Here is a 25,841-nt window from a genome sequence, read left to right on the forward strand (position 1 = left end):
GGCCATCTGTATTTCTTTTTTGGAGAACCGTCTGTTTAGTTCCTGTGCCCATTTTTTAATTGGGTTATTTGTTTTTTGTTTGTTGAGGCGTGTGAGCTCTTTATATATTCTGGACGTCAAGCCTTTATCGGATGTGTCATTTTCAAAGATATTCTCCCATACTGTAGGGATCCTTTTTGTTCTATTGATGGTGTCTTTTGCTGTACAGAAGCTTTTCAGCTTAATATAGTCCCACTTGTTCATTTTTGCTGTTGTTTTCCTTGCCCGGGGAGATATGTTCAAGAAGAGGTCACTCATGTTTATGTCTAAGAGGTTTGTGCCTATGTTTTCTTCCAAGAGTTTAATGGTTTCGTGACTTACATTCAGGTATGTGATCCATTTTGAGTTTACTTTTGTGTATGGGGTTAGACAGTGATCCAGTTTCATTCTCTTACATGTAGCTGTCCAGTTTTCCCAGCACCATCTGTTGAAGACACTGTCATTTCGCCATTGTATGTCCATGGCTCCTTTATCAAATATTAATTGACCATATATGTCTGGCTTAATGTCTGGATTGTCTAGTCTGTTCCATTGGTCTGTGGCTCTGTTCTTGTGCCAGTACCAAATTGTCTTGATTACTATGGCTTTGTAATAGAGCTTGAAGTTGGGGAGTGAGATCCCCCCTACTTTATTCTTCTTTCTCAGGATTGCTTTGGCTATTCGGGGTCTTTGGTGGTTCCATATGAATTTTTGAATTATTTGTTCCAGTTCATTGAAGAATGTTGCTGGTAGTTTCATAGGGATTGCATCAAATCTGTATATTGCTTTGGGCAGGATGGCCATTTTGACAATATTAATTCTTCCTAGCCATGAGCATGGGATGCGTTTCCATCTGTTAGTGTCCCCTTTAATTTCTTTTAAGAGTGACTTGTAGTTTTCAGAATATAAGTCTTTCACTTCTTTGGTTAGGTTTATTCCTAGGTATTTTATTTTTTTTGATGCAATTGTGAATGGAGTTGTTTTCCCGATTTCTCTTTCTGTTGGTTCATTGTTGGTATATAGGAAAGCCACAGATTTCTGTGTGTTGATTTTGTATCCTGCAACTTTGCTGTATTCCGATATCAGTTCTAGTAGTTCTGGGGTGGAGTCTTTAGGGTTTTTTATGTACAGTATCATGTCATCTGCAAATAGTGACAGTTTGACTTCTTCTTTGCCAATCTGTATTCCTTGTATTTTTTTGTTTTGTCTGATTGCCGTGGCTAGGACCTCCAGTACTATGTTAAATAACAGTGGGGAGAGTGGGCATCCCTGTCTAGTTCTCGATCTCAGCGGAAATGCTTTCAGCTTCTCGCTATTCAATATAATGTTGGCTGTGGGTTTTTCATAGATGACCTTTATTATGTTGAGGTACTTGCCCTCTATTCCCATTTTGCTGAGAATTTTTATATGAATGGATGTTGAACTTTGTCAAATGCTTTTTCAGCATCTATGGAGATGATCATGTGGTTTTTGTCTTTCTTTTTGTTGATGTGGTGGATGATATTGATGGACTTTTGAATGTTGTGCCATCCTTGCATCCCTGGTCTTGGTGTACGATGGTTTTGATGTATTTTTGAATTCGGTTTGCTAAAATTTTGTTGAGTATTTTTGCGTCTACGTTCATCAGGGATATTGGTCTGTAGTTTTCTTTTTTGGTGGTGTCTTTGCCTGGTTTTGGTATTAGGGTGATGTTAGCTTCATAGAATGAGTTTGGGAGTATCCCCTCCTCTTCTATTTCTTGGAAAACTTTAAGGAGAATGGGTATTATGTCTTCCCTGTATGTCTGATAAAATTCCGAGGTAAATCCATCTGGCCCGGGGGTTTTGTTCTTTGGTAGTTTTTTGATTACCGCTTCAATTTCGTTGCTGGTAATTGGTCTGTTTAGATTTTCTGTTTCTTTTTGGGTCAGTCTTGGAAGGTTGTATTTTTCTAGGAAGTTGTCCATTTCTCCTAGGTTTCCCAGCTTGTTAGCATATAGGTTTTCATAGTAGTCTCTAATAATTCTTTGTATTTCTGCAGGGTCTGTCGTGATTTTTCCTTTCTCGTTTCTGATACTGTTAATTTGTGTTGACTCTCTTTTCCTCTTAATAAGTCTGGCTAGAGGCTTATCTATTTTGTTTATTTTCTCGAAGAACCAGCACTTGGTTTCATTGATTTTTGCTATTGTTTTATTCTTCTCAATTTTATTTATTTCTTCTCTGATCTTTATTATGTCCCTCCTTCTGCTGACCTTAGGCCTCATTTCTTCTTCTTTTTCCAATTTCGATAGTTGTGACATTAGACCATTCATTTGGGATTGCTCTTCCTTTTTTAAATATGCTTGGATTGCTATATACTTTCCTCTTAAGACTGCTTTTGCTGCGTCCCACAGAAGTTGGGGCTTAGTGTTGTTGTTGTCGTTTGTTTCCATATATTGCTGGATCTCCATTTTGATTTGGTCATTGATCCATTGATTATTTAGGAGCGTGTTGTTTAGCCTCCATGTGTTTGTGAGCCTTTTTGCTTTCTTTGAACAGTTTATTTCTAGTTTAATGCCTTTGTGGTCTGAAAAGTTGGTTGGTAGGGTTTCAATCTTTTGGAATTTACTGAGGCTCTTTTTGTGTCCTAGTATATGGTCTATTCTGGAGAATGTTCCATGTGCACTTGAGAAGAACGTGTATCCTGTTGCTTTTGGATGTAGAGTTCTGTAGATGTCTATTAGGTCCATCTGTTCTAGTGTGTTGTTCAGTGCCTCTGTGTCCTTACTTATTTTCTGTCTGGTGGATCTGTCCTTTGGAGTGAGTGGTGTGTTGAAGTCTCCTAGAATGAATGCATTGCATTCTATTTCCTCCTTTAGTTCTGTTAATATTTGTTTCAGGTATGTTGGTGCTCCTGTATTGGGTGCATATATATTTATAATGGTTATATCCTCTTGATGGACTGAGCCTTTTATCATTATGTAATGTCCTTCTTTGTCTTTTGTTACTTTCTTTATTTTGAAGTCTGTTTTGTCTGATACCAGAATTGCAACACCTGCTTTCTTCTCTCTGTTGTTTGCTTGAAATATCTTTTTCCATTCCTTGACTTTCAGTCTGTGCGCATCTTTGGGTTTGAGGTGAGTCTCTTGTAAGCAGCATATGGATGGATCTTGCTTTTTTATCCATTCTATTACTCTGTGTCTTTTGATTGGTGCATTCAGTCTATTTACATTTTGGGTGATTATTGAAAGGTATGAATTTATTGCCATTGCAGGCTTTAAGTTTGTGGTTACCAAAGGTTTAGGGTTAGCTTCTTTACTATCTTACTGTCTAACTTAACTCGCTTGTTGAGCTATTATAAACACAGTCTGATGATTCTTTATTTCTCTCCCTTCTTATTCCTCCTCCTCCCTTCTTCATATGTTGGGTGTTTTGTTCTTTGCTCTTTTTAGGAGTGCTCCCATCTAGAGCAGTCCCTGTAGGATGCCCTGTAGAGGTGGTTTGTGGGAGGCAAATTCCTCAACTTTTGCTTGTCTGGGAATTGTTTAATCCCTCCTTCATATTTAAATGATATTCATGCTGGATACAGTAGTCTTGGTTCGAGGCCCTTCTGTTTCATTGCATTAAGTATATCATGCCATTCTCTTCTGGCCTGTAGGGTTTCTGTTGAGAAGTCTGATGATAGCCTGATGGGTTTTTCCTTTGTAGGTAACCTTTTTTTTCTCTCTGGCTGCCTGTAATACTTTGTCCTTGTCTTTGATCTTTGCCATTTTAATTATTATGTGTCTTGGTGTTGCCCTCCTTGGATCCCTTGTCATGGGAGTTCTGTGTACCTCTGTGGTCTGAGAGGCCATTTCTTCCCCTAGTTTGGGGAAATTTTCAGCAATTATTTCTTCAAAGACATTTTCTATCCCCTTTTCTCTCTCTACTTCTTCTGGAATACCTATAATTCTTATATTGTTCCTTTTCGATTGGTCACTCAGCTCTCTTAAAATTCTTTCATTCCTGGAGATCCTTTTATCTCTCTCTGCATCAGCTTCTCTGCGTTCCTGTTCTCTGTTTTCTAGTCCATTAATGGTCTCTTGCATCTCGTCCATTCTGTTTTGAAGTCCTTCCAGAGCTTGTTTTATTTCTGAATTCTCCTTCCTTAGTTCTTGCATATTTCTCTGCAAGTCCATCAGCATGGTTATGACTTTTGTTTTGAATTCTTTTTCAGGTAGACTGGCTAAATCTATCTCCCCAGATTCCTTCTCAGGGGAAGATGTAGCAGATGCCGAAGCTGTCTGGGTTAGTCTTGTCTGGATCATATTTTTTTGCCTTTTCATGTTGACAGGTGCTATTGACTGTCAGCTGGGAGGGCCAAAATTTTCACTTGCTACTGGCCTTTCTTTACTGGGACAACTGCGACCCCTAGTGGCTTGTGTTGGGTAATTGCGTGTAGAGTGGGTCTTTGTGTCTTGCCTGGCCGGAAGGGAGAAATTTCCCTTTCTGAGGGCGGAATTTGTCTCAGGCTGCTTCTCTGCTTTCGCAGCGCCCGGTGGGGTAATGGATGGGGGAGCTGCCTGACTGTTTGCCTCCGTGAGGGGTCTCAGAGCTGTTGCCCAGGGGGTTAGTGCACCCGGTTTTCCCTGTAATTTCCAGCTGCTGTACTGTGACCTGGGTTGTTTCCGTCAAGCTGTTAAGTCCCTGTCCCTTTAAGACTTTCAAAAAGCCCCCGCTTTTCTTTGTCACAGGGGCATCAGCTTCAGCACCCGCTCAGAGGTCTTACTCCCTGTTCCCCCAGTATCCAGGGCCCCCTGGGCATGTACTGTGTCTGCGCTCTGGCCCGGATGGCTGGGGCTGGATGTTCGGCAGTCCTGGGCTCTGTCTCCCTCCCGCTCTGCCTATTGTTCTCCCGCCGGGAGCTGGGGGGAGGGGCGCTCGGGTCCCGCAGGCCGGGGCTTGTATCTTACCCCTTTCACCAGTCGCTGGGTTCTCGCTGGTGTAGCTGCAGTCTGGCCACTGTCCTGCGTCTTCTGGTCTCTCTTTTAGGGCTAGTTGTGTTTGTTGTATTTTCAAAAGTATATATGTTTTTGGGAGGAGATTCCCACTGTCCTACTCATGCCGCCATGTTGGCTCCGCCCAATGTTGTAATTTTTAAAGGCTCCTTATCCACATTATCCTGTTGAAATTCACAAAAAGCTTATGAAATAGGCAAGAATTATAAATGTTTATGTTTTAGAAAGAAAAATATGAGACTCTAGGAGGTTTAATGATTTAAGGGGTGAAGTAAGGACTTAAGTCTCTGTTCTCAGGCTTTAAAACTTGTGCTCTTTCAAATACATTGGTGGGTCTCAAACAATATTCTGTAAGCCACCAAAATAGAAGTTCTTTCTGTGTGATTCTATTTACAGAAAGTTTAAAGTAAGGCAAAACAGATGCTATGGTGATAGAAATAAGAACAGTGCTTTTCTATACATAGTTGAGATTGGGAAAGGACTTGAGGGCACATTCCGATCTACATCTTGATCAGGGTGTAGGTTCCATGCATGTTCACTGTTTTCAAAATCTATCAGACTGTATATTTAGGAGCTATGCATTTCGTGTATGTACATATCACCTCAATAAAACAAAAATCACTATCCAAATTACAGAACCTATTAAATAAATTCACAATTTGAAATCTTAAAAAGAAAAGTAGTTGGGGGAAAACCCTAACTTTACTTTCGAGAATCTGGCAGATACCACCTTAACCAAATAAAAAAGATTAATGTGAACAATGATGAAGTATATCAACATTACATATACCTTTATAATTGGATACTGAGAAGGGGAAATAATCTCTCCAGTATTTTCCCCAAAATATATATCCCCAATCTTATCATGAGAGAACAGCAAACTCAAACTGACGTTCATTCTATAAAATAACTTATCAGCACTATTTATAAAGTGTCAGGGTCATAGAAGACAAAGAAAGGCTGAGGCACAGATTGAAGAAGACTTAGGGGACATGGCATCTAAATGCAATGCAGAATCTTGGATTGGATCCTGTGAGATAAAATGGAGTAACTAATGGTATCTGAATAAAGTATAGAGGTTAGTTAATCATATTGTACAAATGTTACTTTCTTAGCTCTGTTAATTGTACATTTTCAAATAGAAAGTTTTTAAAAATCTGTTGTAAAATATCATCTCTGGAGTTATTCCAAGTACCATCTATTTTTTATTTTATTATTAAAAATCCAGGGCATGTTTTCTAATTTCTGTAAGACTATGTGAGTCTTTTGCTGAATAAGGTAAATTTGAGGTGGTAATGTGATGATAAATTGAATTTTGGTTGCTACTATACAAAAAGTAGAAGGGGATTCCAAAGCTAGGCAGTTGGTTTATGTTAATTCCTTAAAAAATATTGGTATATCATTAAAATCATTTAGGATGCATACAATAAAAACAAACACTAATAGTAATAATAACATGGCTAGATTAAGAGCAAGTTCTAACACATTAACCTAGTTTTACTTTGCTAAACTCTCTGATCTTGGAAAATATATATTTTTCATTTCCTACAAGGCATTAGACAAATTCCATTATAAGATCATTGTAAAACAAGTATGTACATGTTAGTATATTGAACACTTATAGCCAAAACTTCTGATAAATTGTCATTATATTCTGTCATTACTGTCACTCCATTCTTTATGCTTTGAACTACCTTGTCTGTCTTCCTCTTTCTGTTCAGTTCGTAAAACCACAAGCATGGTGAATTAGTGGTCGCTGTATTTATACTACATAACAAACAGCTCCATAATCTCAATGTCTTACAACATTTATTTTTCTTATTCATGGATCTACTGGTTAACTGGGCAGCTCTTCTTTAGATTGTGCATCAGTTTCAGGACTGCTCTGTATGTTTCCTTGTCTGGGACATACTAGAAAATGTTCTCTTTGTGGCCGGAAGAAGCACAAGAGGGCAAGTGGAAATATAAAAAAACTTCTTAATATCTCAACTTGCATACTATCATCTGTACCCACATTCCCCTGGTCAAACTAAGTCCACTAGCATCAGTGGAAATGGGAAAATATACACCACCTACCCTAATATAAGAAACATGACAGTCAAATCACAATCAGAACATAGCTATGACTATATAACTGTAATAAGAGGGGGAAAAAGTGAGCCAGTCTACTACACCAGACAGACTAACTCTCCGCCCTTCCTACACTTACATGTAGCTGAATATGGCTGGAGGACAAAGAAAAAAAACAAAACAAAAAAGTTTGAGTTTACTTCCATTCCCCAAAGGCCAAATGGTTTGTATTCCTGTCACAAACCAGCCCTGCCACTTAAGCCCCAAATCCCACCTGTTCTATTCAACAACCTTGCCTCAGTTATCCCTCATCTCAATCTATATGTACAATGTTTCCATTGACTGGATGACTGCCACCCTCTATGCCAGTAAAATAGCAATATGCATTAAGTGGTCACCTTGACTCAATGCCCTTTGCAGTCACCAACCTATTTCTCTCTTCTTATTTAAAGCAAACTTCCTAGAAAGAGTTGTCTACACTCACTGTCTCTACACCTTTATCTCTCCTCAATTCTCTACCTTCATTGAGGATTTAATCCTGGCTGAAATTACTTTTGTCAAGGAACTCATGACTTTTATGTAGCAGTACATATAGGTCAATGCAATGTCCTTATCTTACTTCATCTCTTAGTAGCATTTGACAGTTTTCTCTCCTTGAAATGTTACATTCACTTGGCTTTTGGCTTTCTTTTTCCGTTATTGCTTAGTCCTGAGTCTTTTCTGCCTCTTATCTGCTATCAGAACTCTAGGTGTTTTCTTGGTTTATGGCTACATCCTATCTCTTCTCCAGTCATGTTATCTTCCTGGTCATTGCTTTCAGGCTTGTGGATACCATCTACATACCATGACCTCCTAATTTATATCTCCAACTCCAGATTGTCTCCTGAGTTTCAACTGCATATTTTCATTTTCACATATTGTCTGTATCTTTAAGCCTACGTTACATGTCACTTCTTTAGAGAAGTTTTCCCCCAAAACAGCATCCACTGATTCTTTCACCCTAAATAATTAACTTAAACCCTATTAAATAGTTCATTTATTTCTCTTCTTTTCCCCATTAGACAATAAGTTCCATGACTGGAGGGCTGTTTTCTGCCACATCTCTTACAGTATCCACAGCAAGTAGAACAGATTTTTTTGCTCAGTGCATTCACATACTAACATATATTGAAAGCTACTATATGCTAAAATCCTGTTCTAAAGTCTGTAGATACAGTAAGGAGCTAAGCAGACAAAAATCTCTGCCCTCCTGGGATTTACATGCTAGTAGGAAGAGACAGACAGTAGTCAAATAGGAGGGAGTGAGAAAATGGGCAGGTGAGGGGGATAAGGAAAATCATGGTGTTGGAGGTGCAATTTTGAATAGTGTGACTAGAAACATCCTTAATGAAGGGACAACATGAACAAATGAATTAGCCTGCAGAGATGAGCATAATATATTGCTAACAAAGTCTTATCTGAGTTCATAACATCTATGTCTCGTGGAAAACCATACACTATTTAGCAAATTCATGCATCACAAACAGGAGGAGAAAGCCATTATGCTAGAATGCATATTTAAATGGTTATTTAATCTCAGTATTCTTTAATGTTTGAGCAAGGTCTTCAGAGTATTAAGGAAATAATAGAATGTCTGACATGTGGGTGCAAAGCATCAATAGCAGAAAATGAATATGGTGGTGTGTGGCTTGGGAGCATATTTTTGGTTTTGTGGTACTTTGCTCTTGGTAACATGCTTTGTAGTAAGATTATCTAAAACTTTAAAGTAAGTTTGAACCTAATCTCAAAATTGCTTTTCTCAAGTGTCAGAATATATGTAATTGCTCCAAACTGCTTCACATTAATTAGGTCATACTTGGGTAATTTGGGTCAATTAAACATGCTATATATTAAGACTGGGAAATAGAGGGCTTCCTTGCATTGATATTAAGTGATAGAGGGTCTTTTGTTATGTCTCAGGAAATGGTTGGTAAATACCTCATAAATGGCTAGACAACTCTACTTGTAACCAAAACCTCTAACTAGACCTATTAATTGAATTTACACTGGTGCTGCAAAATCCAGACATAGTTACCATTGTTAGGAAAGTGTGAAATTGGAAATTTGGAAAATCTTGTATTAACAATAAGGCAGCAGTAACATAGATTATGTAATCTAGGTAGAAATGGTCATGTCCCAATGGGCATGTAGTCCATGGAGATAGGAATTCAAAGACAGTATTTGGAGATCCAGGAAATCATTCATCATAGGTGAAATAGAATGAGAGCTGACCTTACTGGTTTGGGATCACCTATTAAAGGACCTCGCAAAGACAAGACAGTCAGGATCTAAAGCCCTTGGATTTAAATAACTAGCAAAACATTGATGAATTATAGAACTGGGTCTAGGGCCTGAGGGAAAAAATTATAGTGAGCATGGAAAAGTAGCTTCTCTAAGTGTGGAAGACGGAATTTAATTTTCTATGTTGCTACTCAGAGCAGAACTTCAGCCAGAGTCTGGTAGCTCTGAGCAATGGAACTGGGGACTACAACAAGGACAAACTTTCTAATTTTGTTTCACGAGGGAACTGAATACCTTAATAGGAACCCCTCCTCAAATGATGGGTCCAAATGGTTGCTGAGGAGCCATCTCCCATAGACTTCTTAGAATATGTTTTTACATTCACTGGGAGGTTGCACATGAGGACCATTAAGTTAGAACTCAAAGTGTCTGTCATTCTATATTAATAACATTAATAAATAGAGATTGACATACATTTGTTTACTTTTGGAATCTAATTTCAATGCTAAGTTTAAAATGTTTCCTCTTTATTAAAAATAATGGAATACTTCTTAGGTGATCGGAATGACAAAAGAAAGAAAACATTAGAATAAAAGTGCTCAGATAGTAAAATGAAAGGCAAATTATATACTTTTCTACCAGTTTTGGAATCAGACAAGATGTGAGTTAGTGAAAGTTTGTTTTGTAAAATGGAATACACTCTTTCACATTTTACTGGTCTAATAATGTTTTTATTATGTTGAGAGCATCGAGGACCTACTTGGAAGAAACATAGTAAAACATGCTTATAATTAAGTATTTATCCACATGCAAAGAAAGAGAAGATAATCAGGGCAAAAATATTGAAGATCACTGGCACAGAATGCACTGGTGTGGAAAAACAGAGTTTCCACGCAGGAGGCTTAAGCGATGGAAGCTGTAAAGAAAGTGTGGAGAGAGTGAAAGTGGTGACGGTGACAGCTTTAGCACATTTGGGTCACTTTTGAGAAACTTAAAGCAGCTTTGGAGACTTTGAATTTTTACTTTAATTCTTATATTTTGATAAAATATGTTCTAAGCCATGCCTTATGACCCACTGGTGCATTCTAAAAATCAAAAGTCCTATTTTATGCTACACAAATACTAAATTTCTCACCATGTTCGTTTTTGTATGAAAAAATGTATATCAGATTCCAGTGTCAGGGTGGGCATTACATTCAGCCAGTGAGGCTAATTAAAATCTTGGTGTCACTTCAAACCTTTCTTCAATTTAAAGCAAAAAATTCCAGAAAAAACAAAGTATGTTGGATAAGAAGAGTCTAAAATGAAAATCAATATGTATCCATCAAATGTAATCAGAGCTCTAGCTGATGTGTCAAAAATCCAATTACACCTGAACTGAAATTGTTATCATTTTCTTCTTCTTCTTTTAGCAGACACCCCTATGTATATTACGTCTAAAAAGTAAGATCAAATGGATGTAAGTTGTGATGGTCTCCATGAGAAGGAAGTCAGTAAACAATTGGAACTCTGTACTGTCACCATCTCTGTGAGCAAGTCAAAATTTAATATTACAGAAGGGATTAGACTTATATTTTTTCAGTTATCTCATAAAAGGGAGAGAATGAATGCATTTTTTGAAAGCATCCATTCTCTATTTTGACCTGGCACAACCACTCATTACCTTTGCCACTTTTTATCTTCCTGAATTCTGGTAGCTACATTGCATGTTCTTTCCTATAGCAACTTGGCATGTACTGGGACCCCTGACCCTTTGATAGAGGCAAAGAAGCCATCACTGGATGTTATTTATCTTATTATCACTTGTAAATGATGCTGCTGTCTTTATCACAGCTTTCTATCAGGAAGAAAGCTGGTAGGAGAGAAAAAGTAAATGGTGAGACATCTATCATGCAGAATAGCACTTAATTCCTGAGTACATTAGATGTTCCACATTTGCCATTAGTTTGTTATTTGTGAGGGCTGAGTTTTGCGAAAGCCAAGCGCATATATAGCAAAGTATATGCATGTGTTTAGGTAGTTAGAGAGTGGTGAATAATTGGTGGATAATTTTCAAACCACTAACAAATGCTTGTATGTAAAATGTATTTTTTGTTGCCCATTCTTTCTCATATCCAAAGTCTCAACCCCAAAGATAGTGGGGGTGTGAGATCTTACCACCACCATCTTTCTTCCATGTGGAAGTATGTAATTATACCTTTATCCCTCTTTAGAGCTGTTAGCATGTGAACATCGGTTCTTCTGGGCCATCCCTCATTCTCAGCATTCACATCCTCAAGGGCAGTGCACATCCACTTTTTTTTTTAACACCACAACTCTCAGTCCTTTTCCAATCCTAAGACTTTACCACACTATCTGTTAGGTCGAGAAAGCCAAGGAAATACAGGAGTCCAGATTGGTGCGAGCAAGATTTAGTAGAAGACTTCAGTACAGAGAGACAGAGGTACAGAGGTAGTGAAGGGCTGAGTCTGAGAGACTACAGTGCTGAAAGGACCAAGTTTTAGGGTTTTATAGTCCTCAGTCTTTAGCCAAGCAGATGTTCCCAAGGATCTGAGCAGGACGCAGGGGCAAGAATTTCTGTCCCTTGCTTAGCAGGACTCGAGCCCCACGGATGATCTCAGGATCTGGGCAGGATGTTTTCCAGCTGCTCTCCAGGCCTGCAGTTTCTCTAAGAATTAAACTCAAAATATCACAATTAGTTTTCTTGTTTCTGCCTTCTCTCCACTATCCTCTAGAATCAATGATTTGTCTTATAAAAAATACTCTGATCCTTAAATCGACTTACCTGAATGTTTTCTACCACTTCTTGAAGCCTGACTCTCCCCTGAAAAGATGCCGGTTCCCTTCAACTAGAAAAATTCTCATTACCACTTTTAAATACACTGTTGTTATTGATAATGGCATTAAGTACCCTAATTGATTTATATTCCTTGATTTTTTGCACTTTAATGTTTAACAATATTCTCTGTTCCTCCAAAAGAAGTTACAGAACTAAGAGAATCGTAATATAAAAATAAAAGATCTGTCTTGGATTGTCTGTAAATATTGGAAACAATTCGTATTTGACAAAATAGTTTTTAAGTTAAGCCCTATTTATTGGACTTCCAACTTTGCTGAGATAGCATAGTTCTGGTCCTTCTACCCTACTCTAGCCAGACATCATGGGGAAACCACAAGTCCCCTGTCCCCGTAATTTCAGTGGGGCCAAGCAGATGGTTGATTTTGCACCCCACCACACCCTCCTGCCTCACAAGTAGAACACTCTGATTTCTGTCTTCTCTCCTCTCCTCTCTGTTTTGGTGATGGGACCAAGCAGCAAACTAATAGACCATTCCCCCAACTGAACTAGACAGTGATCTGATTCCCCTGCCAGAATAGTGTTGGTGGGGCTCAGAGGGGAGTTTATCTTCTATTTATTTCCTGGGCAGAAGCAAGTAGAGCTCCAAGTATCCCACCAGGGAGGTGTCAACAGGGTTGTCACAAGCTGAGAGTCCATCCCCAACCTACAGCAATAAGTTGTAAACAGTTGGCGCCTGGAGGGTCTAGTCACCTCTTCCTACACCTGTTGTCAGTGAGATGGAGCAAATTTGTGCAAGTTGGGCAAGTGAGCAGTTCACTTTTCTTCCAATTCTTGGTGTCAGAAGATCCAGTAGGGTGTAAAGCAGGGCCAGTTGGCATTCCTATTCCAGGCCAGTCCCTGGAGTCCGTGGGATCCACTGGGGATCACAGTCAACAGCCCTATCAAGCCCCAACAAGATAGAATGAGGTGATGTAAGGCAAGGTAGTTATTTCCCTCCTCTCTACCTATAAGCCAAGACCAGTGGGGACCTGAGCCTCCAGCCACACCTAACATCAGTGATGAGAGGAGGAGCTAATTGGTTCTCTACTTCCCCCCGTTTCTTCTCTTAGTCTCTTTTCTTGGGTACATCAGAGAACAAAACTCCCAGCCTACCCTCTGCAGTGAGGCAATGTAAACCAGTGCCCCACGTTTTGAACTCTCATAAAACAAATGAAAAAATAGAGAATCTGGGAAAAAAATTGTAAGTTGAAGAAACACAGTTACAGAAATGATCAAATACAGTGAGTTAAATATCTTGCTGGACCTGATCAAGAAGACAATAGAGATGATGGAGAATGAAATCAGTGAGCATCAGCACAGATCAATAGCGTTTATGCATTCTGAATAACAGAGAAAACATAAGCCGAAGAAAATAAATGAGCGGAGTCCCAGGCACCCATAGGAAAATAATAAATGAGATAACAATCATATCACCAGATCTCCAGAGGGAGAGGAGTGTCTGGGACTCAAATATTATTCAAAGACATAATATCTGAAAACTTGCCAAATCTGATGAAATACTCCTATCTAGAGGTTCAAGAGTCTATGTAAACTCCACACACTTTAAAGCAAAGGAAATTCATGTGAAGAAACATCATAATTAAACTTCTGAGAACTGAAGATAAGGAAACAAGCCTTGAGAGCAGCCAGAGAGAAACGCATTACTTAATTGGGGAACACCAATGCAGATGGCAAGAGACTTCTCATCTGAAACCAAGCAGGCCAGAAGGAAGGTGCACATATTGCTGAAAAGAAAAACCTGTAAACTATAAATTATGGATCCTGAGAATATATCCTTCATGAATAAAGAGAAAATATAGACATTCTCAGCCGAGGGAAAAGACAGACATTTATGATAAGCAGACCAGCCCTTACAGAATGGCTAAAGGATGTTCTCTAAACAGATAGGAAATGGCGACACTGGAAGGATTAGAGAGAGCTTCAGAAAGTGAAGAGCATCAGAATTGGTAAAATAAATACTAATATAATAATGGACTACCCTATTCTTTTTGAATTCCTTTAACTCATATTTGCTAATTGAAGCAAAATTTACAACACTGTCTGATGTGGAGGGTATAGAGTCTATATATTCCATATCTATATCTATTCATAGATATTAGGTAAGCCCAATTTGAGTGAATGTCCAGGAAATTATGCTGAGTGAAAAAGTCAACTTAAAAAATTTATATACTGTATGATTGCATATATTCATATATTATAATTATATTCTTGGTGTGACAAAATTATAGAAACGGAGAATAGATTACTGGTTATAATGATGCAGGGATGGAGTGGGGGAGGAGGGAGTATCTATAAAAGTTCAGCCAGAGGGATACTTGTGGTAATGGAACTTTTTATATGTTTATTCTATCAATACAAATATTCTGGGTTTTGTATTATATTGTGGTTTTACAAGATGCTACCATGGAGATAATTGGGTGAAGGATACATGGGGATCTTTCATTTCATACAACTGCATGTTTATAATTATCTAAAATATTTTTGTACTGAATAGGGGTTAGATTATGAGAAAATAGTCAGAAGGATATAGACATACATTATGTGTGGTATCTGTAATATCTATTTTTCAAAAGATAAAATATGCATCATCTGTGTTATAATTGCTAATAATCAGAGCTAAATAAGCAGAATTCTAGCATTAGCATTTATTAAAAAGACATTTATGTTTTTTTCCTTATGAGAGGTAATTTCTATGTCTCATGTTGACTTTAGTTAAAATATGTAATGTAGTTTGACAATCAGTATTAAAAATGTTATCTGCAATAATAATGTTTTTGAAATTAAATGTTGCCATTTATGAATTGGAAAATGTCTTCAAGAACTCAGTGTTTAGTGACATTTAATGATGTGTGCTCCTGCCTGACATAAAGCATGCCCAGTCTCCAGGTAATTGTCATGAATGTTTATTAAATTATGTCAGCAGCTGAGCATGAGTTAACAGTTTTTTAATGAAATTTCCCTTCCTACTATGTCAAGTGACTGATTTTCCACACAAACTAGGTCAGGTTCCAATCACAAAGATTTGTAATTACAATTTATAGCATAAAGCAAGTGGACTTGCTAATTAGCCGGTGAAGCTACTGATTTTATTATAAAACACAAAGCTACAGCTCTGTTCTGATATCTGAATACCTGCCCTTCAGAAAAATCTCTATAATCTGCAATTTAGACCTACTTATAGCAGAATATTTCTATGAAGAGACCAGAAATTGAACTTACTAAAATTGTTTATAAAGTCAGGATTTGTAACATGGGGCCCAAGGCACAGTGCCATTTTTCTTTTCAGTTATTTTATGCAATTTTCTTAGTTTCAGAAATACAGGTAAACATCCTAATAGAGGAAGGACTATTAGCTGCTTATGAGTGATAGAATATCAGGCCTTAAAAACAGGTAGGATGGTTGATGGATGTATAGATGGGTAGATAGAAAAGGAGATAGAAAAATAAGTAAATTGTGAGTGAGTAATGATCTTTTGATGGGACATGGCTTTCCTGTAGTAAAATTTGGTATAGTAAAATTTCCTACAGTGCATTGTAACCTGATAACTACAACTGACATCTAGCATTTCTTCCCCCTCTCATATCTGATATTCTTCCTTCCTGTTTCATTAAACATGTAGAATCAAATCAGAGTCTAACTGATTCTTCCATTATATCGACCAGCCTAATTTTATTTTCATCCATGTGACTTGTGTTTCCTCCCATTACATCAGGAAAACTCTCTGATACGGCCATCCCTCAGCTTGTTCACTGAACCTCACACCTACTCAACTTCGTGGAGCCCTCCAGGGTTCTCCCCTCTGTTGTCTCTATAATAATTCTTATTGAATTATTCCTATGAACATACTCATGCTACAATAGCTCTCAGTGTTAAAAGGCAGGCCTGTCTACACCTTATCCCTCCAGCTGCCATCCCATTTCTCTGATCCCTCTTTATAGCACAAGTTGAAAGGTTGCCTGTACTTACTGTTCTCACTGATACCATCATCCCTGTAATGTAATAACCTACCATTGCTAGATGTAATCATCTATACGCAGTCCTCATCTTGCTCAACATATGAGTTCTACTTAACACAGCTGATCTCTCACTGTTTTGGAAACAGCCTCCAGGGTTCAATTCCTCCTTGATTCTCCTCTTAACTCTCTAGTAGGCCCTCCTCATTCTCTCTTGCATTTCTCCTCTATTCTTGTCTGCCTGACTGCCTAGAGACCCAAGGCTCAGTCTTCCCTCTTCCTTTCTATCCACACTCGTAGCTGGTGAGATCTAATTCAGTTGCATGTGAGATTCCAACAACTTCTAAATTAATAGCCCCAACCTTGACTTATCCTTAAATCCACACTCAGATAGCTGTCTGCTATCTCAGTATTTCCCTTCGGGATGTCTATAAGGCTTTTCAAACTTCCTTAGGTGCTCTATTCAAGTGACACAGTATGAGCGAGGCCTTCCTGGGCCACACTTTATTATCAGAAAAGACTTCCTGGGCCATCACTGTCTAGCCTTTTATGGTTTTACTTGACACCATCATACATATAACACATTTTATTTATATGTCAACTTCTATCCCCATCACCCCCAGCTCCACCACGCACACACACACACATTCTGGAATGCATGACCCAGGAAAGCAGGTTATTTATTTTCTTCACTATTTCATCCCTAGTGCTTACTTCAGTACACAGCACATAGTATTTTCTGAATGAATAAATGAAAGAATAAAATAATACAGAATCAATATATAGTGTACAAAATGGGATTATCTGGATGGAACTGGAGTAGTACCTTTGCCATAGCGAAGCCTTGATATGTGTATTATATTAGCTTCCTTTTTCATGTGAGGAAAATCTCACTTAGAAATTTAAATAACTTCCCAAGTTACCCAGAACTAGTGAAACACAGCAAAGTTTTAAACTTTTAAAGCTCTTTTCTATGTTACATCATAGAGTATTCCCATAGGTGAAGAGAGAGATTTTTATATACACACACACAGTACAGAGCTCACAGGATGAGGAAGACATGGTAATTGATCAATAAGGCATATTAGTTGTAGTAATAGATGTAATTTTATCTTAAAATTCTCTGTGGGTGATTTTAATTGAAATTAAAATTAAAAATAACTATTTTCCAAGAAAATACTCAATTCCCTGACATGAATTTTTTTAGACCTTATCTTTTCTATTTATGAGGAAAATATTATCATAGAAGATGAGACTGGAGAGAAGCATTAAGATATTCTGTACAAACACTCATGTGGAGTTCACAAACCTTCTCTCTCATCAATTTCAGTGCTTATGCACCATATGCTTGATGGCCTTCAATGTCAGAAAACTGTCCTTCACTGTGTCTTGCAGTCAGGAGGCTCTAATGGCAGATTTTTAATTCATTTTGAGCCAGCGATGAGGTGTTTACATTAAAGTCAATATTTTTATATGCACTACTTTGTTTCTATTTTTGCTAATATAATCTTAATGTTTAAAAAAAACAAACATAAAACTTTAAACTGCGGGTCCTTAGTTCACAGCATAAAGTTTATCTTACTGATCACGTTTGCGTTCAATAACTGCAAAATCTACTTGAAAAACATATGTCCCAATGTGAACATTTTTTTTTTCCTAAGAAGCATGGCTTTGTATCTGTTCCCAAATTATCTGTGTCAGTAAATGTGACCTTCCACCTTTACTTTCACTTTTACTTAGTGCTTACTTTCTTTTACTCTAGTCCCTTTGGTCTTGTCTTCTTTGGACTTCTTTATTAAATCTCAGACATTATCTAGCTCTGTAAAAGATGGAGAGAATAAAGCAGCAACAGTCTAATCCTTCACAAAGAAAATTCAATCTCTGAAATGCTCTTCTTGCTATTTAATAGATTCCCTCATTCAGTCAACAGGGTACAGGTAGGAAGGCAAGATTGCTTCATCTCTAGCTTTGCCATGATCATAGCAGCCAAATGGCAAATCAGAGTCAAGTTTCTCTATCTGTCCTATGTTTTGAGAGTCTGGAATTAGAATTTCTGTAAGCAAATTCAAAAAGGAAAAGCTAATTTTATGTATTAGTTTGTTAAGGCTGCAGTAACAAAATATCAGACTGGATGGCTTAAACAAAATAACTTCGTTTACCATGTCTTTAAAGGTCCTATCTCCAAATACAGTCACATTCTGAGGTTCTGGAAATTAGTGACTCAGCATATGAAAGCTGGGGGTGGGGGTGGGTTCAAGTTCATCTCATAATATCTCCAAAGAAATATTGAAAAGGACTCTTCTCCCAACCATCACATTAACAATTCTGTTCCAGTGTTTAGTCATAATTTAAAAATTATTTTTCCAAAAAAGATCATTTATTGAAAATATAAAAGTATGAAAATATGAAAGTAGAAAGCACATAAATTTCATGGATGAAAATGGTTAATGAAAAGTGATGTTCTTGATGACTTGATGTTTTAAAATAAAAACTTTGTAGTCTATTTTAAAATAAGTCACTCTAACAAAAGTAATAGGGTGGTTAGGGTGCTAGTATGTTTGTTAGTGTCTCTTTGATTACCTGACGTGGGCCATTTCTAATGCCATGATAAATAGTAGAAATTATGCTGTGGGAAGCAGTAATGTAATACAACTTAAGTGATTAAAAATGAATCAGGATGAAATACTTTCATTATTAAAAGGAGGATTATGCTCACTTTACTCTCTTGAGAAGATTTTCTTCTAAGAAGGTTGGGTACCTCATAGCCATTAAAGCATTGTACAGTTTCTGTATTTCATATAGGAGATAAGTGCATGAATAATTCTAGCACCTTTAGTCCAAAGAGCAATCAAAATAGAAGTTTTAAAATACACTGAATAAAATTTAAATGGTAAGTGCCAGTAGGCCATAGGAGATTTCAAAAGCAGCACAGTAATAGTTCAATCAATGTCATTCTTTTTAAAGTTTCTCACATACTAAACATGAAATATTATCAGGGTTGTGAAAATTCTATAAATAATGTATACCTCTGTCATACAAAAATGTATATATTAAATAATTTACGTAAAATAAAATGTGCGTATTTCCCCCAAAATGCTTAATTACTAAGGTTCTGAACTTCAAGAAAGATTAATAGAACAAAGTAAATATATTTGTAATCAGTTTGTGTAGTTACTGTATAGAAATGGAGTAAAACAGAAAGATAAGCTCAGAAAATTTTTAAGTTTAGAATATATTTTCTTAGATTGTTTAATCTAATGAGCATAGTAATCATACTGTCTAGATTTCCAAGTCAGAAGATGAAAGTGCTGATGTGGTTTTCTCCCAGCATCCTGTTGAACCCATATGAAGATGCTGAAATGAGCCTCTAGTGACACTGAAAACTAAAACTGGCTGAAGAGCTATTACAAGATCCTAGAAGCACCTAATACAATGTTCAAATGAGAAAAATAAAATAAAGGGGCTGTACTCTTGTTCTTGGATAGAACATGAATGGACAAAATTGTCATTTATCTCGAAAGTATAAATGTAAGGTGATCCCTTTAAAAGTACAATTTGCCACCCCATCTGCTTCCTGGAGCTAACTATTCATTCCAAATTGAGAAAAATTCTTTTAGAAAATGAGTTAGGGTAGGAAGCAGTTAGTCCTACTAGAAAATAAAGCATCTACAGTTACAACAATGTGGTACTTACACATGAATAGAAAGAAAGACCCAAGAAATCCAGGGAATCCAGAAAAAGACCAAAATACATATGGAACTGCCATGAAGGCAGCATTTCCAATCAGTGAACTTTTAAATAGGTAGTTTTTGGATAATTCGTCTCATGAAGAAAATAACATTGGGTACAGTCTTCATTTCATACATATGGGTAAATGACAAATGGACCAAATATTCATCTATAAAAATGAGAGGATTAAGTATTAGAAGAAAACATGGGTAGATTCTTTATAAGACAGAAGGACAGCTTTCCTGTTTCTACTCAAAGTGAGGCAAAGGACAATAAGAAAACCACAAGAAATAAAACTCATTTGTGAGACAAAAAATGAATTGGATAAATCTTCAGGGTTTTTTTTCAATGTAAAATTTCAATGAATTCTTGAAAGTTAATAACAGCACAATAATTCTTATTTTTCAAGCATTTATTTATAGTTAAAGAAACTTATGGTGAATTCAATAGGGAGCTATAGTTCTACTTGTAAACTGGTCAAGTTACAGCCACCAATAGGCTACTAGATATATAATTTACTTGTCATAGCATTATCTTTCCTTATTTTCAAGTAAACATCAGACAGGCTCATGGTGTTAGCAATGAATTATCCTTTTGTACCTTTGTCTTGACTCCCTACACCACCTAAATGTCTATGTTTAGTTTTACTCATAATCTGTTTTTAGTGCAGTATAATTTTATAAGGGTAGATGATCATTTCTAAGCTTGATTTCCTTGGAGATATACATATGGCTTATTTGACGGCTCTTGGCTGTTTGCATCCTATTCCAACCCTTTATCCTATTCTGGCTCTTGCTGTTTTTATTCATTTGAATTCAATGATTAATTAAACATGTAGAGATCATGACAACAAATGTGAAGATAACAGAGATTGTTTCGGTATCTTAGAGAACAACACAGTCTTTCAGTGGGTCTTTGGGCAAGTTATTTAACCAGATTGTCTCCGTTTCTCCATCTCTAAAATGGGAAACATAACAGCACTTAATTTATGCTGATTTTCTGAGAATGAAATGAGATACTTTATGAAAAATACTTAACACAGACTCTGGCATACAGTCAGTACTCAATAAATATTAACTAGTAATCATATTAGTTATTATTAGCTATGATATTAGACCTTAGAACATTTTCATTTCCTGCAGGAATACAATTTTAAATTTGAAAATTTGCAAGAATCTAGAGTTGGGTTATTTTGCAGAGAGGCTATTTACTGTATCTTTTCTTGATGTTCTTAATAGTTTCATACAGTTTTCTTATCTGAGACAAAATGGCTTTGTATATCATCAATCTTACAATAAAGAAATTTTAAAAAACAGAATATGTTCAATAATCTCTTATTTTCTTGTAAAGAAATAGTGTTACTCTTCAGAATAAAACAACACACTCTTAATTTGGAAACCCTCATTGTTACAAATGGCCTGAAGCTCACCACTCTTCAACCTCTCAATACTTGTCCAGTTGGTAATTATTTTTTATTTTCAAAGTATGGTCTTATGACCATCTGCTTCTGGATCCCATGAGGTGCTATTTAAAATGCATGTTGTGGGGCCCCAGTCCAGACTGAATAAATCAGAATCTCTACAGTTGGGGCTTAGCAAGCTCCATGTCTAACAAGTTTTGCAGGTGGTTTTTGCACAAAGTAAAGGTTGAAAACTTCCAATCCATTAGAACACAAGACAGTGTTGTGAGTTTTCCTGTCTTCTGTTTTTATCGCCTGGGGCAAATGCCCCTTTTTTTCACAAATAAGCTTTGGCTTCCCTCATGGATCAGTTAAATGAATGGTTTACTGGTAGCCATTTTGGGGCTGCAAGCAGAAATCTGGAGCTGTTATGGTCTAGAAAAAATATATTTGAGAAATTAGAGGATCAAAAATCACTGTACTTTGTCTTTTGTAAAATGCAATAAGACTTGAAAAGACTCATGGGTTTTATGGTTCTTTAGTCCCTCTAAGAAGCTCAAGCCATCCCTTTCAACATTTCTTCAGCCCTTCCAGATTCCTTCAGGGCAACTTTCTTGCCTTAGGATAAAATGTGTTTTTTAACAGGGTTGATGGTATTTGAGGAAAATCTGTGAAGCCAGTGACGTACACTTGTAATTTAGCATGATGTGTTTTTTTGGTTCAGAAGGGATTTTGAAAACTTGATAATCAATAAAGGAATTAGATTACTTTCTGGTGTTAAAATTTATACTCTGAAGATGTTTACCACATTGAAATTATTTTTGTGGATTTTTTTTACAGGAATTGCATTACCTCCTAAAAAGAATGTAGACATCCCCGTGTTATATATGCCCAACATTATGAAATTACAGAAAACACTGGTCATTGTTCAAATGATGAGGGCAAATGGAGAAAATTGGCCCATTGACAATTTTGATGAATTGAGCACAGAGATGAAAAGGTAACATTTAAATGAGACATTGAAGGGAAATGATTTCATTTTGACTGGCACTGATATGATTGGTTCCTTTTACACATTCATGATTTTATAGTCTCTGAAGTGTTGAAATATATATATTCAGAGGCAGAAAACATTTTTGTATAGGAATAGCATATATCTTTGCTGATTTGTAGTTCAGAGTGATGAACAAGTCAATCTTACATATTATGAATGAATCAGAGCCACAAACATGCAAAGGGACTCATTTTTGACTAAGAAAATAGTTACTGATAAGACAATAAATAATATATATCTACAGAACAACCTGAAACAGCTTGTCTGGACAAAGTATAGGACTGGTGATGCTGGCATTCACCAAGTGATGGCACTGTGTCAGGGGGATATGACATCCTGATAAAACCCTGCCATGACTAGGAGACACCCTGTCATTGCCAGAATGCAGATTATTTGTACCCTCTTTGCTTCACTGAATTTTAAGGACATTCCAATAATGATGCAAAATTTAAGTGTTTTTTTCCTGCTCTTATAGTTTTATTAAATAACGACCCAGAAATCTTAATTAAAAAGAAATTCTTACTTGGTTAGATATGCACACAATTTTTTCTCTACCTTTAAAAAAGTATTTCCTATGGGCGAATTAGCATCCATTCTGCCATGCTTTTCATCACTCTGGCAGTCAAGACTGCCTACACGATTTGTAGGTCCCAGGGTAAAATGAAAATGAGGGGGCCCTTGCTCAGATATTATTAAGAATTTCAAGACAGTTACAGTAGGGCATTAAACAAGCATGGAGCAATTCAAAGTGTGGGTTTCTTGTCCTGTTGCATAGGTCACATGCTCATGAAGCTGGTCCTGCCTGCCCTTTCTTAGGTTTCATTTTTAACAAGAAATGCCTGTTTCCAACAATGATCAGAACCATTATTTAGTACCACCGTCATCCTGATGGTGTGTGATGGACTTAGAATATTTTGATGAATGCCCACTTTATTTCAAAAGTAAATTCCTCCAAAAGGAATTCCTCATTACCTTCTTAAGTCCTGTACTTAATGCCATTTTTTGGTGGGGTTTTTTTTTTGTGTGTGTTTTGCCTGTCCAATTTAGAATATAACCCATGGAAACTGTATTGTCTCTGATTAATCACAGTTTTGTTACATCAGGAAATACGAATAGCAACTTTTAAAAATAGGGAAAACAGTTCTTCAGCTTTAACTTACATCTCGCGATGGTTGTACTGCATTTTTCTTTGTGCTAATTCCTCTGGGTTTGCTTTGAAATGTTTATAAAATCAGCATGTGCAGAAATGGTTTAATATTTCACATGCAGTCTCTCTCTGCCAAAGTTTAAATTCACAAGCTTTGCTAAAAATACCATCAGGTTAATAAGGAATATGCTGCCTTACTGAAAGTACTTATGTTTTTTGTTCACTCTTAATAATTCGATTTGTCATTAGAACTATGGGAATAGACAGTGGAGAAATCCATGCAATAAACTGGATATACCCCATTGTTGGACTCCCACAGTCACTGCATCCTAAGTGCCCTCAAGGTAAGTGCATTCAAATTCTGAGAACCCCAGGATTCCAAGGGACCTTAGAGGCCTTTTAATCCCATCTCTTCTTCGTACAAGTAAGAAAATTGAGATCCAGAGACAGCGAGTTGTGGAGGGACCAGCCCTAGTGGTGGGAGAGCTAGGAGTGAATCAGGTCTCCTAACAGTAAGTCCAACGATCTTTCCACCAAACCTCATCATTTCCTGTTGCTCTTCCTGCTGGCGAAACCCAGAAGTCAACTGAGACTGACATAACATTAACTTCAGGACTCTTTATCCCACATTCTGTGAGGCTCTCAGAGCCCCGCACTACATCTATAAGATTCCCAGGTTCTTGGCTCTTGAGTCACATTTAATCACCATATTCCAGCTTCTGTGTGACTCTAAGTCTCATCCAAGAACTGTCCTATGGGGACACTGATTCCTCTATTCTTTGATGTCCCAGACACAAAACCTGTGATGTCTCCAAACACAGTCAGAAGGTACTGTATTTCTGAAGGAGGTTCGCTTTGCAACCATACACACAACAGGAATTTTGTCCCTACTCTTAAAATGCCTTTCTTTTTTTCGATGACCCCTTTCTTTTTCTCCACATACTCCAGGTGTCTCTTGAGTTACTGTTGTTCTCTTTCCTTAATACTCTTCTCACTTCTTACACATTCCTTGATTTTCCCCTTTTCTTCCAAGGGTCAGCCTAAGAAATGCCATTTCTCTGAGATAACCATAAAGCTAGTTTTAGTGTCCCAGTCCCTTACCAGGCTCTAAATGTCGTTCTTCATAACTGAGAAACACTGACTTTCTCTCCCCACCTTGAGCAACAGATGAGCTGAAATAAATCTTGAAATTTTGCATTTACCTTCTCCCTCCAATACCCATCTTTGCTAGTGAAAAAGAGTCTTCTATGACATAAATTATGTCACTGCACTTAGAAAGAAGAGAAAATGATTCAAACAACATTTCCCTAGATACACTGGTTATAAAAGAAAGCCAAGATTACATATTTCTTCATGTCATGTAATTTTAACTGGAGTAAAAAATACACATATCTAGTAGTACCTTTGACAATAGATATCATTTGTTTTTCTTGAAGTATTTTTATTCTTGAGCTAAAAAATTACCAACACAGATAAATATTTCAAATACACTAAATTATCTTCAGAATGCTTCACAAACATGTCAAAATGTTTCTTTTATTTCCTTCTAGAAGATAATTGTATACTTTCCATAGAGCTGAGCAGTTTAAAATTTATAACAAAGTCATCTGATCAAAGTGATGTAATAAAGTCTAGACATTGCTCTGTTAGAATTCTAACAGCAGTGTTGCTTATGTCTACTGCAGACAAGGTTTTTGGTTTTCCCAGATTAAAGATTCAAAGTAGTTTTTCAGTCTAAAACAAAGCCTATGAGCATATAAAAACATAAATTCCTGGCACAGATTTCCTCAAAAAAAAAAAAAAACAAGATAAACACTCTCCAGAAGCATAAAGGTATTTTCCATCAAGTCACTTCTCTTTGTAATTATTTGATTTTTAAATTAAACATGAATTCTGCATTGTATACAAGTAATCATTTTATGAAAAATCTAAAACTTATTCTAGTATTATTTTTATCTACAAACGCCCTTGAGAAACAAATGGGCAGAATTTTATAACTACGTGTTGTTTACTTTCTGTACAGTGCATTCATTCTTCATTCTTAAGAACACATCAGAATAGCCTCTTGCTTTCCATGCTCAACTGTATCACCATCGATGTTATTGTTTCTTTCCTTTTTTATGTATCTATCACTGAATTTATTCTCAAATGCGGAGTACTTTTGTTGTTCTGTGAACCACCTTTTCTCTCTGCATTTTTATCTGCTCCTATCCAGTGGGGCAGATAATTGGAAAAAGACTCTACTACCTGTCACAGTGTGAAGACAATAGAATGTGAATCCATTCTGACTGAGTGATGCTTGCATTGCCAGGGCACTAATTTCCTAAGGACTTAGAGGACAAGACCAGTGACATGACACTAATTGTAACTTTGATC

At 36.8% G+C, this 25,841-nt stretch overlaps 1 protein-coding gene across 1 annotated transcript in view; it reads left to right on the forward strand.

Moving 5' to 3' along the window:
- CFAP47 (cilia and flagella associated protein 47) overlaps positions 1-25,841 on the forward strand; it is a 510,608-nt gene that overhangs the window by 427,004 nt on the left and 57,763 nt on the right. The window contains exons 58-59 of the mRNA XM_057495502.1: positions 22,105-22,264; positions 23,715-23,809. Coding sequence (XP_057351485.1) covers positions 22,105-22,264; positions 23,715-23,809 — 255 coding nt within the window. The remainder of the gene's footprint in view (positions 1-22,104; positions 22,265-23,714; positions 23,810-25,841) is intronic.

The sequence above is a fragment of the Manis pentadactyla genome, chromosome X (assembly GCF_030020395.1).
Source record: "Manis pentadactyla isolate mManPen7 chromosome X, mManPen7.hap1, whole genome shotgun sequence".
Taxonomy (NCBI): domain Eukaryota; kingdom Metazoa; phylum Chordata; class Mammalia; order Pholidota; family Manidae; genus Manis; species Manis pentadactyla.